The sequence below is a fragment of the Serinus canaria genome, chromosome 2 (genome assembly GCF_022539315.1).
Source record: "Serinus canaria isolate serCan28SL12 chromosome 2, serCan2020, whole genome shotgun sequence".
In the NCBI taxonomy this organism is placed as follows: Eukaryota; Metazoa; Chordata; class Aves; order Passeriformes; family Fringillidae; genus Serinus; species Serinus canaria.
In genome coordinates, this window is record NC_066315.1 from 87888236 (window position 1) to 87906394 (window position 18159).

General features: G+C 47.7%; 1 protein-coding gene across 1 annotated transcript in view; it reads right to left on the reverse strand.

Moving 5' to 3' along the window:
* Window positions 1–18159, reverse strand: part of LPCAT1 (lysophosphatidylcholine acyltransferase 1) — an 86752-nt gene that overhangs the window by 15195 nt on the left and 53398 nt on the right. Inside the window, exons 11-12 of the mRNA XM_030229451.2 lie at window positions 3305–3458; window positions 2329–2427 (exon numbers count right to left, since the gene is read on the reverse strand). Of these exons, the coding sequence (XP_030085311.2) occupies window positions 2329–2427; window positions 3305–3458 (253 nt within the window). The remainder of the gene's footprint in view (window positions 1–2328; window positions 2428–3304; window positions 3459–18159) is intronic.

Consider the following 18159-nt stretch of genomic DNA (forward strand, 5'->3'; position numbering starts at 1 on the left):
TCCCCAGTTCCCTCAGTCTCTCCTCATAAGAGAGATGCTCCAGACCCCAAATCATCTTTGTGGCCTTCACTGGAGCCTCTCCTTTGCCTCCTTGTCTTGTGCTGAGGAGCCCAGCACTGGACACAGCACTCCAGATGTGCCTCCCTAGAGCCAAGTAGAGGGACAGGATCACCTCTCTTGACCTGCTGGCCACACTCTTCCCAAAGCACCCCAGGATCCCAGTGGCCCTCCTGGCCACAAGGGCACTGCTGGCTCATGGCCAGCTTGCCATCCAGCGAGGCTCTCAGGTCCTTCTCTGCAGAGCTGCTCTCCAGTGGGTCACAGCCCAGCCTGTGCTGGGACTTGGGGTTTTCCTCCCCAGATGCAGCACCCTGCACTGGCCCTTGCTGAACATCATCAGGTTTCTCCCCATCAAACTCTCCAGCCTATGGAGGTCTCATGGAATGGCAGCACAGCCCTCAGGCCTATCTCCCACTACCCCCAGTTCTGTAACAACTCCATATAATGATACTATTTTTCAAGTTCTTTGCTCATACACTAAACACTAACTTTGGAAACTTGTAGCTATGTGAAACGTTGCACTTTTCCTGAAAGAAGTAGCACATGGCAGAGGAGAGCACCTGTTCAAAGTCATACACTCATGAACTAGTAAGGTCCTTCAATTGCTCCAGGTAAACTGAGTGAATATCTTATTGTAGGTGAAGTCAGGAGAGGAGGTAGAAAAGGATTTTAAAAGGTTCTCTTTCCTTATTTTTTAATCCCAGAATAAGCAAAATTTCCTCAGCTTGACACTTTTCTTAACCCTTCCAATTATCACTAGCAGGATAAAATGACCATACCTGCATCCCCTTGCTGAGTACTTCCCCTTCTCAATACATGCATAAAGCTTCCTTGCAGTTTTACAGCTAACTTTATATTTTGTAATTAACAAAGTGACTCAAAATGATGTATTCTGAGTCGGGGAGTGAAGCAGACAATGAAGAACAGAAATTTTCCTAAAAAACAGTTTAATTAACTTCAAGTGCTTCCAGAAAGAAAATAACCATCCAATCTGAGCTTTTCTTCCTCTCAAATGATAAAATTATCTTGCATGTTATCAAGTATGACAGCTAAATTAAAAAAAAAAATCCCAAAGCCCCCTTTACATTTTCTTCAAATTTGTTCATTTCAGTATGAAGACACAGAGCTGACCAGCAGCACCTATTTTTCTATGTCATTTTATAGATGAAATGGACTGAGTCAGGACAGAGACCTTTCTTTCTGCTTTTCCCTCAGAACCAGCAATAAATAACAGCAGCTACTAATGGCACATTTCCCACAGTATTTGCAGGAAATAAATATTTTTGCTCCATCCTCCTTTACCAAATTTATAGGATTCTGGCTGAAGGGTAAGAAGGATACACGTGAACACTAAGCATTCACAGGAGCCTCATTTCTTCAGCAACACTTATTTAAAGTCATCATGCTGAAGAACCTGAATACAACTACACAGAAAATAAGGCTGCAATGTAGCACCATGCAATTGAGTGCTCTGAGCTCCATGCATTCACTAGTGAAGACAGCATCAAGACTTAGCACTTCTCAGTTTCAGTAACACTGAAGATCATGTGAATTCAAGGCAAAGGGAAAAGATGATGCAGGATGCAGCAGAGTTTGCATGTTGAAACAGTAATATTAAAGAAATAAATTAAAAAGTAATAAATCAAGGTGTCAGAAACCTATGGGTTAAACATTGCTTCTGTCACTTTCCCAAAAAGCTTTCATTAACAATCTATGGTGATGCTACAACAAACTACCAAGGCTAGAGCAAGATCAGGAGCACTCCTGGGAAGCATCAAGTCTGGACAAAGACTGCAGGACCACCACACATACCTGGTAAGACTAAGAGGGAAGAAAAATTTAACAAGAAGAAAAAAGGAGATGAAAAAAAATCTCTATTAACATGTAGGAAATTAGAAAAAAAATACTTTATTACCTTGAAAAACTAGACTTGACTGAAACATTCTAAGAGTAGTAAGTACTACTCATCAGACTGTTTAGAGGAATCTGTACAAAGGACTTGAAGTTTGAAACTTAATTTGCTAAAAAAGATTCTGCCAGAATTTTACAGAGAACAATTTCAAACAGCAAGTATTCATAATTTTACACAACTTACACTTACAATGCATTTCCTGTTAACACAAACTCTTAATCTAACTTTCCATTAATATTGTTTTAAAATGTCATCAAGTATTAAAAGGAAACGTGGAAACATCTATTGAGTCTAATGCCAGTATTAGTAATTTCTAAAAATATGTAAACTACATAGACCAAGAAAATGTAGCTTACCTGAAATGCCAGCTGAATTGTTTCCAGAGTTTTGGATGGCTTACAGACAACTGACAGAGCAATGACAAATTCCCGAATGTCAATTACACCATCTTCATTCTGTGAAGGAAAACCTTGCATCAAAATAGTGCAGTTGGTCTGAGAACTTTCATGAATAACTAACAGTTGCTAAAAATGCAGAATATTCAGAAAGATTGTTACATGCACCATGACAAAAAAAAACCCAGTCTCATTGAAATGAAATCACATGAGGACAAGAACCTGGGTAAAAGCTCTGCAGATTCTTTTCAGAGTCTCAGTCAAAAGCCACAGTTTAAATATTCTTGAAAGACAGCACTGCTACTGTCACCCTTCACTCGCATATTTAAGATTTTTCCATTAAAGCATCTGAATCACTGGGCTGAAATTAAAACCAGAGAGCCAGAGGACAACGCACCCTAATTTAAGCCCTGAATACATGACATCTGCTCCAAGAGAGAACACTGTGGACATATCCACCTCCTGGTCCAGACAGCACCTCATCCACACAAAGATAATAGTAATTTCCCCATTCTGACTGATTGCCAGAGGAATGAAAAATTGGCTCACTTGCCAAGATCCTTCAGGTTTCAGGCTCGTAAAAGAACACGCCATTTATTTACAAGGTAAACAAAATATCAGCTAACAGACACTGCATTCATCTGCTATGAGCAGCAGCAGAGGTCTAGCATGACCCTACCTTTCTTCCTCTTCATATTTTGCATCTAGAAAAAGAGACAGTTTTTGTCCAGCTGATATTCCTTTTAAGTTCTAGCTGAAGGAATGCTTTATTTAGCTGATGACAGGTGCCCTTACCTTGTTGAAAGGAAGTGCAGTAAGCAAATTCTATGGTAAAATGCTTAGAAATCAGACCTCAGTGAATCAATTGAAACAGAAATAGGCTAAAGTGGAGTTTACCAAAAGCAGTAAAATTCTAGAACTTAATGTTGTTTCTTACCTCATCAAAAAGTGCAAACATACTTTCTAATGTCTGAGAAACTGGAAATTCCAAGTAGGCTGAAAATTCTTTGAGATGAACCTTTTCTTTCTTCATTTTCATGGCACTGGCAGCATATTTATCAAGATCATCTTCAAGTGTTTCTGGCTTCAGCCTGTAAAGCACATTATTTTTGCACATTTTAAAAATAAACCCAGTTTTAACAATATGTATTTCAAAATATAAAATGAAAAAATGGATGATTATGGCATAAAGCATTACAAAGCCTGGTTTCAGAATTATTACACAACTTTGTTATCAAATAATATATTTCTGTAATTTTAAAGCTCCCATTAGTTCCCAAGCTGTATCAGGAATTACTGCAAGGGCTTAAAAACCCTGGACAAACTCATGTCCTTTAGTCTACCTTGATTATAAGCCGTATGTGTAAGCAGTTCAACAGGAAGAAACACAGTCTAGAACTAGCTAATAAATTCCAAGCATGGAGAACTAGGTGGAATTTAGGTCACCTGAAAATGGCTGTATTGTAGGACACTAACATAAACCAATTATGTTTCCAAATTTACTAATGTCACTGAACAGGAAGGACATGATACATCTTACCTAAAAAAAAAAAAAAAAAAACCACAGGGATTACATAATAGTGATTATACTGTTAATCCTGTTTATCAGTCCTCATTTTTCACATTCAGTCTTGAGTTGGACACCATTATGAGGTAACCCAAACAAAATTCTTGTAGTTCCTACAGCTACAGAATTTCCTTAGTCCTTCCCTATTACAAAACCAGACATTGACTGAAGAATGAACAACTTTATACTTATATAGATATCTACTGCATGGTTGCTGGTTGGGTTTTTCCCTAAGTCAAGCTTCCTGTTTTGGTTTGGCAAAAAAAAAAAAAAAAAAAAAAAAAAAAAAGCTGACAACAACAAAACAACAAAACAACTCCAAAAACAACCAACCAAACAAAAAAGCCCTACTGAATAACCATACTATGAATAAAATAAATGGTGCTGCAGGTACGATCTAAAGAAAAGCAGCTTTCCCCCCTAATATAACATCAAGCAGATCTGGATCAGGTCTCCTCTGAACTGATTTAGGGTAACTTGGGCATCTTTCCACTCTGAAGACAAAGGATGCCAGTAAAGTCTCCTACAGCGTCCTTCTGCAGTTGCCTGTTTTGCTGCTTGCTGTTGCAGACAAGGAAAATCAGTTATTCACACAACTCAGAAGCTTACACCAGAACTGTTCCCAGACTGCAGCTGGGACTCTTCAGAAGCTTCCTCTGAGTAACAAGAATGAATAAAATGCTTAATATCAGCATTCTGAGGAGATTTTGAAAAAAGATAAGAGCATTTCTGCTAGGAAGATGATCTGATACATCAGCTCCAAAACTTGATTGCTTGCTCTAGTGACCCTTCCTAAACATCACAACTCTTAGAATAAAAATACAACTCCCATGGTTTTTGTCATGACCTATAGTGACTTACCAATATGTACTAACTAAACCAGCCAAGACCTGTATTTCTGAATTATAAGACTGGAACATGCAAGAATTCTTCCAGAAACCCATGGCTCCTACAGAAAATTCACAAATTCTCCATCCTAGGTTTAAAGCACTTATCTCAAGATTTAGTCCTAGACAGTGAAAAAAAGAGCGAGACACCCCTTCTGCAAACATTAACTTTCCACAATCAAGAAGAAAAGTAGAAAGAACAAAAACAACAACAAAAAAAAAAAAAAAAAAAAAAAAAAAACCACAAAAAACCAAAAAAAAAACCCAAAACCAACAAAAAAACCCCCAAAAAAAAACCCACAAAAAAAACCTCCATAGAGTATTTGAGATGGATGCAGAACTCATCTTCTCACATGTAGGATTACATCAAAGAAGTGTCCACTGATAATACATCCCAGAGTAGTGGCTGCACTGGATTTTAACTGTAGCACAAGGATGTAGAGGGTAACCTTGTCGCCCCAATGAGTTGCAGCTGGACCAGTTGCTGAAGATTGGAGGTGGGCCTGATCTTGACAGGCCACACCTGTAACCAACAAGAACTAGTGATATTTAAGAGTAAGGAAAGAGAAGTGAGGGGAGTTAGATTACTACTGCAAGGGCCTGGGAGAGCTGCCTGTGAGGAACCTCAAGAAGGTATGAAGCTCTGAGAATACAAAAACCTTGTGCTGTGATGATGCTGGAGACTTGTTATACGTAAGGCAACTATGTAAGACAATACAAGGACAGCTGACATCTAAATCCTCCCTTGAGATAAGCCCCCACTGACACAGAATATGTAGTGTAACGTCTCTAAATCAGAAAGATTTTGTTTGCAATGAATTGTCTCAAAATTCACCTTCTAGAAATGAGGGAGCATTCATTTGGTGAGTAGCACTCAAGACTTGCAAGATCTCCTCTTCACCAGTAATTAAGCCTGAACAACTATAGAAGCTTGAAGGCAAAACCTTGTATGGAAAGTAACACAGCTCATCACAAATCTTACAGGCATCTTGTGGTTTATGTTTTGTAAATATAGAAAGAGGTGTATGGCCATCTCAAAAGCAGTATGTGAATCAGTGAGGCAAGCTGCTTCAATTTGAGTATGACAGCATCTTGCTTCTGGTCATCCAAGGGGGGCTCACTTCCCTCTAGCCTTTCAAAACCAGGAAGTCATTAATATGTAATGACCAGAAGCTGCTAAACTGAAGTCTTCAAGAGCCAAGTGCAAATCTCATAATAGCTTGTGAACCAATGTGAAAAGATCTGAATGTCCCAATTTCTGCACAATTGTTACTTTTATCCTAAGGGAGGCCAAAAATTATAAATACAACAAATGTCTTCCCTCATGAAAGACTTGAAATTATGTCTGTTGGCTTAATAGTTTCCATGCAGGATCTAGGCTTTATGACATATAAAACTATTTGCTGTTGTGGTGTTTTGCTTCATTTTTTTAGGTAGGTGCACACTAAAGAGAACAGGAAGTAGTCCTGAGTCCATGAAGATGGAAAGGACATTTTTCAAGATTAAAAGCTCTGAACATTAAATTTTTCACAACAGACTTCACAAAGAAAACAAGATCCCACAAGATACAATATTTTACAGCATAATTACCACTATTTTAAGCAAGTAAGCTAGTTTTACTATATGTGACTACTTGAAAACAAGATTATTTCTTGCATGCTGGGAACCTGCCAAAAACCTTCGTAGAGCTGGAAGAACAGCTGGATCTTATAGCTATCTACTGGAAAGTGCAAGCACAGAGAAACATTCCCTAAGCCAGAAAAGCAAAATACATTCAGCTTTATGTCTGCTGATGTACTTGTGTGCAACTTCAAGCTATCATAGACAAGTATACGGAAAACCTGAAAAATTGACCACCTTGAATACTCTTGGAACACCATGCATTCATCCAAAAAAGCAGAACCTATCATGGTCAGTATTTGCTGTCATGTCTGATCCAAAAGCAAATCCTGCAGAGTAGAGAATCTTTTGAAGCACAAATGCAGAAGGCAAACATCCTACAGAGGTGTTTTTCCTTGTAATAGATGACATCTGAGGACTATGAAGACAAAGCACAGGGAGTTTCAGACCAGCAAAAACAGTCTAGGGTTAAGGCATGATGGAAGGAGAAAGCTGTGGAGGAGGCCATGCTGTGGGAGTTTTGTGTTCCCCTTGGGATGCCTTTTGCAGCTGCAGTGTGCCTGGAGCCCTGGGGTTTGTGGTTTTCAAAACACTAACCCTAGCTGGAACCCTAACCCTAACCCTAGGATGAGCATCAAGAGCAGCCTAGGTATAAGGAATGCTCCAAGGAGAAAGTGTGGAGGAGGCCATGTTGTGGCAGTTTTGTGTTCCCCTTGGGATGCCTTTTGCAGCTGCAGTGTGCCTGGAGCCCTGGGGTTTGTGGTTTTCAAAACCCTAACCCTAGCTGGAACCCTAACCATAACCCTAGGATGAGCATCAAGAGCAGCCTAGATATAAGGAATGCTCCAAGGAGAAAGCTGTGGAGGAGGCCATGTTGTGGCAGTTTTGTGTTCCCCTTGGGATGCCTTTTGCAGCTGCAGTGTGCCTGGAGCCCTGGGGTTTGTGGTTTTCAAAACCCTAACCCTAGCTGGAACCCCAACCCTAGGCAGAGCATCAAGACCTGCCTAGGGCTAAGGAATGCTCCAAAAAGAAAAGTGTGGAGGAGGCCATGTTGTGGCAGTTTTGTGTTCCCCTTGGGATGCCTTTTGCAGCTGCAGTGTGCCTGGAGCCCTTGGGTTTGTGGTTTTCAAAATCCTAACCCTAGCTAGAACCCTAACCCGAGGCAGAGCATCGAGAGCAGCCTAGGGCTAAGAAATGCCCCAGGGAGAAAGTTGTGGAGGAGGCCATGTTGTGGCAGCTTTGTGTTCCCCTTGGGATGCCTTTTGCAGCTGCAGTGTGCCTGGAGCCCTGGGGTTTGTGGTTTTCAAAACCCTAACCCTAGCTGGAACCCTAACCCTAGGATGAGCATCAAGAGCAGCCTAGGGCTAAGGAATGCTCCAAAAAGAAAAGTGTGGAAGAGGCCATGTTGTGGCAGCTTTGTGTTCCCCTTGGGATGCCTTTTGCAGCTGCAGTGTGCCTGGAGCCCTGGGGTTTGTGGTTTTCAAAACCCTAACCCTAGCTGGAACCCTAACCCTAGGCAGAGCAGCAAGAGCAGCCTAGGGCTAAGGAATGCTCCAAGGAGAAAGCTGTGGAGGAGGCCATGTTGTGGCAGTTTTATGTTCCCTTTGGGATGCCTTTTGAAGCTGCAGTGTGCCTGGAGCCCTGGGGTTTGTGGTTTTCAAAACCCTAACCCTAGCTGGAACACTAACCCTAGGCAGAGCATCAAGAGCAGCCTAGGGATAAGGAATGCCCCAAGGAGAAAAGTGTGGAGGAGGCCATGTTGTGGCAGCTTTGTGTTCCCCTTGGGATGCCTTTTGCAGCTGCAGTGTGCCTGGAGCCCTGGGGATTGTGGTTTTCAAAAATCTAACCCTAGGTGGAACCCTAACCCTAGGATGAGCATCAAGAGCAGCCTAGGGCTAAGGAATGCTCCAAGGAGAAAAATGTGGAGGAGGCCATGTTGTGGCAGTTTTGTGTTCCCTTTGGGATGCCTTTTGCAGCTGCAGTGTGCCTGGAGCCCTGGGGTTTGTAGTTTTCAAAACCCTAACCCTAGGTGGAACCCTAACCCTAACCCTAGGATGAGCATCAAGAGCAGCCTAGAGATAAGGAATGCCCCAAGGAGAAAAGTGTGGAGGAGGCCATGTTGTGGCAGTTTTGTGTTCCCCTTGGGATGCCTTTTGCAGCTGCAGTGTGCCTGGAGCCCTGGGGTTTGTGGTTTTCAAAACCCTAACCCTAGGTGGAACCCTAACCATAACCCTAGGATGAGCATCAAGAGCAGCCTAGAGATAAGGAATGCCCCAAGGAGAAAAGTGTGGAGGAGGCCATGTTGTGGCAGCTTTGTGTTGCCCTTGGGATGCCTTTTGCAGCTGCAGTGTGCCTGGAGCCCTGGGGTTTGTGGTTTTCAAATCCCTAACCCTAGATGGAAACCTAACCCTAGGCAGAGCATCAAGAGCAGCCTAGGACTAAGGAATGCCCCAAGGAGAAAAGTGTGGAGGAGGCCATGTTGTGGCAGCTTTGTATTGCCCTTGGGATGCCTTTTGCAGCTGACGTGTGCCTGGAGCCCTGGTTTGTGGTTTTCAAATCCCTAACCCTAGATGGAAACCTAACCCTAGGCAGAGCATCAAGAGCAGCCTAGGGCTAAGGAGTGCTCCAAGAAGAAAGCTGTGGAGGAGGCCATGTTGTGGCAGTTTTGTGTTCCCCTTGGGATGCCTTTTGCAGCTGCAGTGTGACTGGAGCTCTTGGGTTTGTGGTTTTCAAAACCCCAACCCTAGGTGGAACCCTAACCCTAGGCAGAGCATCAAAAGCAGCCTAGGGCTAAGGAGTGCTCCAAGAAGAAAAGCTGTGGAGGAGGCCATGTTGTGGCAGCTTTGTGTTCCCTTTGGGATGCCTTTTGCAGCTGCAGTGTGACTGGAGCTCTTGGGTTTGTGGTTTTCAAAATCCTAACCCTAGCTGGAACCCTAACCCTAGGATGAGCATCAAGAGCAGCCTAGGTATAAGGAATGCCCCAAGGAGAAAGTGTGGAGGAGGCCATGTTGTGGAAGTTTTGTGTTCCCCTTGGGATGCCTTTTGCAGCTGCAGTGTGCCTGGATCCCTGGGGTTTGTGGTTTTCAAAACCCTAACCCTAGGTGGAACCCTAACCCTAGGATGAGCATCAAGAGCAGCCTAGGGCTAAGGAATGCTCCAAGGAGAAAGTTGTGGAGGAGGCCATGTTGTGGCAGTTTTGTGTTCCCCTTGGGATGCCTTTTGCAGCTGCAGTGTGCCTGGAGCCCTGGGGTTTGTGGTTTTCAAAACCCTAACCCTAGCTGGAACCCTAACCCTAGGCAGAGCATCAAGAGCAGCCTAGGTCTAAGGAATGCCCCTTGGAGAAAGCTGTGGAGGAGGACATGTTGTGGCAGTTTTGTGTTCCCCTTGGGATGCCATTTGCAGCTGCAGTGTGCCTGGAGCCCTGGGGTTTGTGGTTTTCAAAAATCTAACCCTAGGTTGAACCCGAACCCGAGGCAGAGCATCAAAAGCAGCCAAGGGCTAAGGAATACTCAAAGGTGAAAAATGTGGAGGAGGCCATGTTGTGGCAGTTTTGTATTCCCCTTGGGATGCCTTTTGCAGCTGCAGTGTGCTTGGAGCCCTGGGGTTTGTGGTTTTTAAAACCCTAACCCTAGCTGGAACCCTAACCCTAGGAGAGCATCAAGAGCAGCCTAGGTCTAAGGAATGCCCCTTGGAGAAAGCTGTGGAGGAGGCCATGTTGTGGCAGTTTTGTGTTCCCCTTGGGATGCCTTTTGCAGCTGCAGTGTGCCTGGAGCCCTGGGGTTTGTGGTTTTCAAAACCCTAACCCTAGCTGGAACCCTAACCCTAGGCAGAGCATCAAGAGCAGCCAAGGGCTAAGGAATACTCAAAGGTGAAAAATGTGGAGGAGGCCATGTTGTGGCAGTTTTGTATTCCCCTTGGGATGCCTTTTGCAGCTGCAGTGTGCTTGGAGCCCTGGGGTTTGTGGTTTTCGAAACCCTAACCCTAGCTGGAACCCCAACCCTAGGCAGAGCATCAAGACCTGCCTAGGGCTAAGGAATGCCCGAAAAACCAAAGTGTGGAGGAGGCCATGTTGTGGCAGTTTTGTATTCCCCTTGGGATGCCTTTTGCAGCTGCAGTGTGCTTGGAGCCCTGGGGTTTGTGGTTTTTGAAACCCTAACCCTAGCTGGAACCCCAACCCTAGGCAGAGCATCAAGACCTGCCTAGGGCTAAGGAATGCTCCAAAAAGAAAAGTGTGGAGGAGGCCATGTTGTGGCAGTTTTGTGTTCCCCTTGGGATGCCTTTTGCAGCTGCAGTGTGCCTGGAGCCCTGGGGTTTGTGGTTTTCAAAACCCTAACCCTAGCTGGAACCCTAACCCTAGGCAGAGCATCAAGAGCAGCCTAGGGCTAAGGAATGCTCCAAGGAGAAAAGTGTGGAGGAGGCCATGTTGTGGCAGTTTTGTGTTCCCCTTGGGATGCCTTTTGCAGCTGCAGTGTGCCTGGAGCCCTGGGGTTTGTGGTTTTCAAAACCCTAACCCTAGCTGGAACCCTAACCCTAGGCAGAGCATCAAGAGCAGCCTAGGGCTAAGGAATGCCCCAAGGAGAAAGTGTGGAGGAGGCCATGTTGTGGCAGTTTTGTGTTCCCCTTGGGATGCCTTTTGCAGCTGCAGTGTGCCTGGAGCCCTGGGGTTTGTGGTTTTCAAAACCCTAACCCTAGCTGGAACCCTAACCCTAGGCAGAGCATCAAGAGCAGCCTAGGGCTAAGGAATGCTCCAAGGAGAAAGTGTGGAGGAGGCCATGTTGTGGCAGTTTTGTGTTCCCCTTGGGATGCCTTTTGCAGCTGCAGTGTGCCTGGAGCCCTGGGGTTTGTGGTTTTCAAAACCCTAACCCTAGGTGGAACCCTAACCCTAGGCAGAGCATCAAGAGCAGCCTAGGGCTAAGGAATGCTCCAAGGAGAAAAGTGTGGAGGAGGCCATGTTGTGGCAGTTTTGTGTTCCCCTTGGGATGCCTTTTGCAGCTGCAGTGTGCCTGGAGCCCTGGGGTTTGTGGTTTTCAAAACCCTAACCCTAGCTGGAACCCTAACCCTAGGCAGAGCATCAAGAGCAGCCTAGGGCTAAGGAATGCTCCAAGGAGAAAGTGTGGAGGAGGCCATGTTGTGGCAGTTTTGTGTTCCCCTTGGGATGCCTTTTGCAGCTGCAGTGTGCCTGGAGCCCTGGGGTTTGTGGTTTTCAAAACCCTAACCCTAGCTGGAACCCTAACCCTAGGCAGAGCATCAAGAGCAGCCTAGGGCTAAGGAATGCCCCAAGGAGAAAGTGTGGAGGAGGCCATGTTGTGGCAGTTTTGTGTTCCCCTTGGGATGCCTTTTGCAGCTGCAGTGTGCCTGGAGCCCTGGGGTTTGTGGTTTTCAAAACCCTAACCCTAGCTGGAACCCTAACCCTAGGCAGAGCATCAAGAGCAGCCTAGGGCTAAGGAATGCCCCAAGGAGAAAGTGTGGAGGAGGCCATGTTGTGGCAGTTTTGTGTTCCCCTTGGGATGCCTTTTGCAGCTGCAGTGTGCCTGGAGCCCTGGGGTTTGTGGTTTTCAAAACCCTAACCCTAGCTGGAACCCTAACCCTAGGCAGAGCATCAAGAGCAGCCTAGGGCTAAGGAATGCCCCAAGGAGAAAGTGTGGAGGAGGCCATGTTGTGGCAGTTTTGTGTTCCCCTTGGGATGCCTTTTGCAGCTGCAGTGTGCCTGGAGCCCTGGGGTTTGTGGTTTTCAAAACCCTAACCCTAGGTGGAACCCTAACCCTAGGCAGAGCATGAAGAGCAGCCTAGGGCTAAGGAATGCTCCAAAAAGAAAAGCTGTGGAGGAGGCCATGTTGTGGCAGTTTTATGTTCCCTTTGGGATGCCTTTTGAAGCTGCAGTGTGCCTGGAGCCCTGGGGTTTGTGGTTTTCAAAACCCTAACCCTAGCTGGAACCCTAACCCTAGGCAGAGCATCAAGAGCAGCCTAGATATAAGGAATGCTCCAAGGAGAAAGCTGTGGAGGAGGCCATGTTGTGGCAGTTTTGTGTTCCCCTTGGGATGCCTTTTGCAGCTGCAGTGTGCTTGGAGCCCTGGGGTTTGTGGTTTTCAAAACCCTAACCCTAGCTGGAACACTAACCCTAGGCAGAGCATCAAGAGCAGCCTAGGGCTAAGGAATGCCCGAAGGAACCAAAGTGTGGAGGAGGCCATGTTGTGGCAGCTTTGTGTTCCCCTTGGGATGCCTTTTGCAGCTGCAGTGTGCCTGGAGCCCTGGGGTTTGTGGTTTTCAAAACCCTAACCCTAGCTGGAACCCTAACCATAACCCTAGGATGAGCATCAAGAGCAGCCTAGGTCTAAGGAATGCTCCAAGGAGAAAGCTGTGGAGGAGGCCATGTTGTGGCAGTTTTATGTTCCCTTTGGGATGCCTTTTGCAGCTGCAGTGTGCCTGGAGCCCTGGGGTTTGTGGTTTTCAAAACCCTAACCCTAGCTGGAACCCTAACCCTAACCCTAGGATGAGCATCAAGAGCAGCCTAGGTATAAGGAATGCCCCAAGGAGAAAAGTGTGGAGGAGGCCATGTTGTGGCAGCTTTGTGTTCCCCTTGGGATGCCTTTTGCAGCTGCAGTGTGCCTGGAGCCCTGGGGTTTGTGGTTTTCAAAACCCTAACCCTAGCTGGAACACTAACCCTAGGCAGAGCATCAAGAGCAGCCTAGGGCTAAGGAATGCCCGAAGGAGAAAAGTGTGGAGGAGGCCATGTTGTGGCAGCTTTGTGTTCCCTTTGGGATGCCTTTTGCAGCTGCAGTGTGCTTGGAGCCCTGGGGTTTGTGGTTTTCAAAACCCTAACCCTAGGTGGAACCCTAACCCTAGGCAGAGCATGAAGAGCAGCCTAGGGATAAGGAATGCTCCAAAAAGAAAGTTGTGGAGGAGGCCTTGTTGTGGCAGTTTTGTGTTCCCCTTGGGATCCCTTTTGCAGCTGCAGTGTGCTTGGAGCCCTGGGGTTTGTGGTTTTCAAAACCCTAACCCTAGCTGGAACCCTAACCCTAGGATGAGCATCGAGAGCAGCCTAGGGCTAAGGAATGCTCCAAGGAGAAAGTTTTAGAGGAGGCCATGTTGTGGCAGTTTTGTGTTCCCTTTGGGATGCCTTTTGCAGCTGCAGTGTGCCTGGAGCCCTGGGGTTTGTGGTTTTCAAAACCCTAACCCTAGCTGGAACCCTAACCCTAGGCAGAGCATCAAGAGCAGCCTAGGGCTAAGGAATGCTCCAAGGAGAAAAGTGTGGAGGAGGCCATGTTGTGGCAGTTTTGTGTTCCCCTTGGGATGCCTTTTGCAGCTGCAGTGTGCCTGGAGCCCTGGGGTTTGTGGTTTTCAAAACCCTAACCCTAGCTGGAACCCTAACCCTAGGCAGAGCATCAAGAGCAGCCTAGGGCTAAGGAATGCTCCAAGGAGAAAAGTGTGGAGGAGGCCATGTTGTGGCAGTTTTGTGTTCCCCTTGGGATGCCTTTTGCAGCTGCAGTGTGCCTGGAGCCCTGGGGTTTGTGGTTTTCAAAACCCTAACCCTAGCTGGAACCCTAACCCTAGGCAGAGCATCAAGAGCAGCCTAGGGCTAAGGAATGCCCCAAGGAGAAAGTGTGGAGGAGGCCATGTTGTGGCAGTTTTGTGTTCCCCTTGGGATGCCTTTTGCAGCTGCAGTGTGCCTGGAGCCCTGGGGTTTGTGGTTTTCAAAACCCTAACCCTAGCTGGAACCCTAACCCTAGGCAGAGCATCAAGAGCAGCCTAGGGCTAAGGAATGCCCCAAGGAGAAAGTGTGGAGGAGGCCATGTTGTGGCAGTTTTGTGTTCCCCTTGGGATGCCTTTTGCAGCTGCAGTGTGCCTGGAGCCCTGGGGTTTGTGGTTTTCAAAACCCTAACCCTAGGTGGAACCCTAACCCTAGGCAGAGCATCAAGAGCAGCCTAGGGCTAAGGAATGCTCCAAGGAGAAAAGTGTGGAGGAGGCCATGTTGTGGCAGTTTTGTGTTCCCCTTGGGATGCCTTTTGCAGCTGCAGTGTGCCTGGAGCCCTGGGGTTTGTGGTTTTCAAAACCCTAACCCTAGCTGGAACCCTAACCCTAGGCAGAGCATCAAGAGCAGCCTAGGGCTAAGGAATGCTCCAAGGAGAAAGTGTGGAGGAGGCCATGTTGTGGCAGTTTTGTGTTCCCCTTGGGATGCCTTTTGCAGCTGCAGTGTGCCTGGAGCCCTGGGGTTTGTGGTTTTCAAAACCCTAACCCTAGGTGGAACCCTAACCCTAGGCAGAGCATCAAGAGCAGCCTAGGGCTAAGGAATGCTCCAAGGAGAAAGTGTGGAGGAGGCCATGTTGTGGCAGTTTTGTGTTCCCCTTGGGATGCCTTTTGCAGCTGCAGTGTGCCTGGAGCCCTGGGGTTTGTGGTTTTCAAAACCCTAACCCTAGGTGGAACCCTAACCCTAGGCAGAGCATCAAGAGCAGCCTAGGGCTAAGGAATGCCCCAAGGAGAAAGTGTGGAGGAGGCCATGTTGTGGCAGTTTTGTGTTCCCCTTGGGATGCCTTTTGCAGCTGCAGTGTGCCTGGAGCCCTGGGGTTTGTGGTTTTCAAAACCCTAACCCTAGGTGGAACCCTAACCCTAGGCAGAGCATCAAGAGCAGCCTAGGGCTAAGGAATGCTCCAAGGAGAAAGTGTGGAGGAGGCCATGTTGTGGCAGTTTTGTGTTCCCCTTGGGATGCCTTTTGCAGCTGCAGTGTGCCTGGAGCCCTGGGGTTTGTGGTTTTCAAAACCCTAACCCTAGCTGGAACCCTAACCCTAGGCAGAGCATCAAGAGCAGCCTAGGGCTAAGGAATGCTCCAAGGAGAAAGTGTGGAGGAGGCCATGTTGTGGCAGTTTTGTGTTCCCCTTGGGATGCCTTTTGCAGCTGCAGTGTGCCTGGAGCCCTGGGGTTTGTGGTTTTCAAAACCCTAACCCTAGCTGGAACCCTAACCCTAGGCAGAGCATCAAGAGCAGCCTAGGGCTAAGGAATGCCCAAGGAGAAAGTGTGGAGGAGGCCATGTTGTGGCAGTTTTGTGTTCCCCTTGGGATGCCTTTTGCAGCTGCAGTGTGCCTGGAGCCCTGGGGTTTGTGGTTTTCAAAACCCTAACCCTAGGTGGAACCCTAACCCTAGGCAGAGCATCAAGAGCAGCCTAGGGCTAAGGAATGCTCCAAGGAGAAAGTGTGGAGGAGGCCATGTTGTGGCAGTTTTGTGTTCCCCTTGGGATGCCTTTTGCAGCTGCAGTGTGCCTGGAGCCCTGGGGTTTGTGGTTTTCAAAACCCTAACCCTAGCTGGAACCCTAACCCTAGGCAGAGCATCAAGAGCAGCCTAGGGCTAAGGAATGCTCCAAGGAGAAAGTGTGGAGGAGGCCATGTTGTGGCAGTTTTGTGTTCCCCTTGGGATGCCTTTTGCAGCTGCAGTGTGCCTGGAGCCCTGGGGTTTGTGGTTTTCAAAACCCTAACCCTAGCTGGAACCCTAACCCTAGGCAGAGCATCAAGAGCAGCCTAGGGCTAAGGAATGCTCCAAGGAGAAAGTGTGGAGGAGGCCATGTTGTGGCAGTTTTGTGTTCCCCTTGGGATGCCTTTTGCAGCTGCAGTGTGCCTGGAGCCCTGGGGTTTGTGGTTTTCAAAACCCTAACCCTAGCTGGAACCCTAACCCTAGGCAGAGCATCAAGAGCAGCCTAGGGCTAAGGAATGCTCCAAGGAGAAAGTGTGGAGGAGGCCATGTTGTGGCAGTTTTGTGTTCCCCTTGGGATGCCTTTTGCAGCTGCAGTGTGCCTGGAGCCCTGGGGTTTGTGGTTTTCAAAACCCTAACCCTAGCTGGAACCCTAACCCTAGGCAGAGCATCAAGAGCAGCCTAGGGCTAAGGAATGCTCCAAGGAGAAAGTGTGGAGGAGGCCATGTTGTGGCAGTTTTGTGTTCCCCTTGGGATGCCTTTTGCAGCTGCAGTGTGCCTGGAGCCCTGGGGTTTGTGGTTTTCAAAACCCTAACCCTAGCTGGAACCCTAACCCTAGGCAGAGCATCAAGAGCAGCCTAGGGCTAAGGAATGCCCAAGGAGAAAGTGTGGAGGAGGCCATGTTGTGGCAGTTTTGTGTTCCCCTTGGGATGCCTTTTGCAGCTGCAGTGTGCCTGGAGCCCTGGGGTTTGTGGTTTTCAAAACCCTAACCCTAGCTGGAACCCTAACCCTAGGCAGAGCATCAAGAGCAGCCTAGGGCTAAGGAATGCCCCAAGGAGAAAGTGTGGAGGAGGCCATGTTGTGGCAGTTTTGTGTTCCCCTTGGGATGCCTTTTGCAGCTGCAGTGTGCCTGGAGCCCTGGGGTTTGTGGTTTTCAAAACCCTAACCCTAGCTGGAACCCTAACCCTAGGCAGAGCATCAAGAGCAGCCTAGGGCTAAGGAATGCTCCAAGGAGAAAGTGTGGAGGAGGCCATGTTGTGGCAGTTTTGTGTTCCCCTTGGGATGCCTTTTGCAGCTGCAGTGTGCCTGGAGCCCTGGGGTTTGTGGTTTTCAAAACCCTAACCCTAGCTGGAACCCTAACCCTAGGCAGAGCATCAAGAGCAGCCTAGGGCTAAGGAATGCTCCAAGGAGAAAGTGTGGAGGAGGCCATGTTGTGGCAGTTTTGTGTTCCCCTTGGGATGCCTTTTGCAGCTGCAGTGTGCCTGGAGCCCTGGGGTTTGTGGTTTTCAAAACCCTAACCCTAGCTGGAACCCTAACCCTAGGCAGAGCATCAAGAGCAGCCTAGGGCTAAGGAATGCCCAAGGAGAAAAGTGTGGAGGAGGCCATGTTGTGGCAGTTTTGTGTTCCCCTTGGGATGCCTTTTGCAGCTGCAGTGTGCCTGGAGCCCTGGGGTTTGTGGTTTTCAAAACCCTAACCCTAGCTGGAACCCTAACCCTAGGCAGAGCATCAAGAGCAGCCTAGGGCTAAGGAATGCTCCAAGGAGAAAGTGTGGAGGAGGCCATGTTGTGGCAGTTTTGTGTTCCCCTTGGGATGCCTTTTGCAGCTGCAGTGTGCCTGGAGCCCTGGGGTTTGTGGTTTTCAAAACCCTAACCCTAGCTGGAACCCTAACCCTAGGCAGAGCATCAAGAGCAGCCTAGGGCTAAGGAATGCTCCAAGGAGAAAAGTGTGGAGGAGGCCATGTTGTGGCAGTTTTGTGTTCCCCTTGGGATGCCTTTTGCAGCTGCAGTGTGCCTGGAGCCCTGGGGTTTGTGGTTTTCAAAACCCTAACCCTAGCTGGAACCCTAACCCTAGGCAGAGCATCAAGAGCAGCCTAGGGCTAAGGAATGCCCCAAGGAGAAAGTGTGGAGGAGGCCATGTTGTGGCAGTTTTGTGTTCCCCTTGGGATGCCTTTTGCAGCTGCAGTGTGCCTGGAGCCCTGGGGTTTGTGGTTTTCAAAACCCTAACCCTAGCTGGAACCCTAACCCTAGGCAGAGCATCAAGAGCAGCCTAGGGCTAAGGAATGCTCCAAAGAGAAAAGTGTGGAGGAGGCCATGTTGTGGCAGTTTTGTGTTCCCCTTGGGATGCCTTTTGCAGCTGCAGTGTGCCTGGAGCCCTGGGGTTTGTGGTTTTCAAAACCCTAACCCTAGCTGGAACCCTAACCCTAGGCAGAGCATCAAGAGCAGCCTAGGGCTAAGGAATGCCCCAAGGAGAAAGTGTGGAGGAGGCCATGTTGTGGCAGTTTTGTGTTCCCCTTGGGATGCCTTTTGCAGCTGCAGTGTGCCT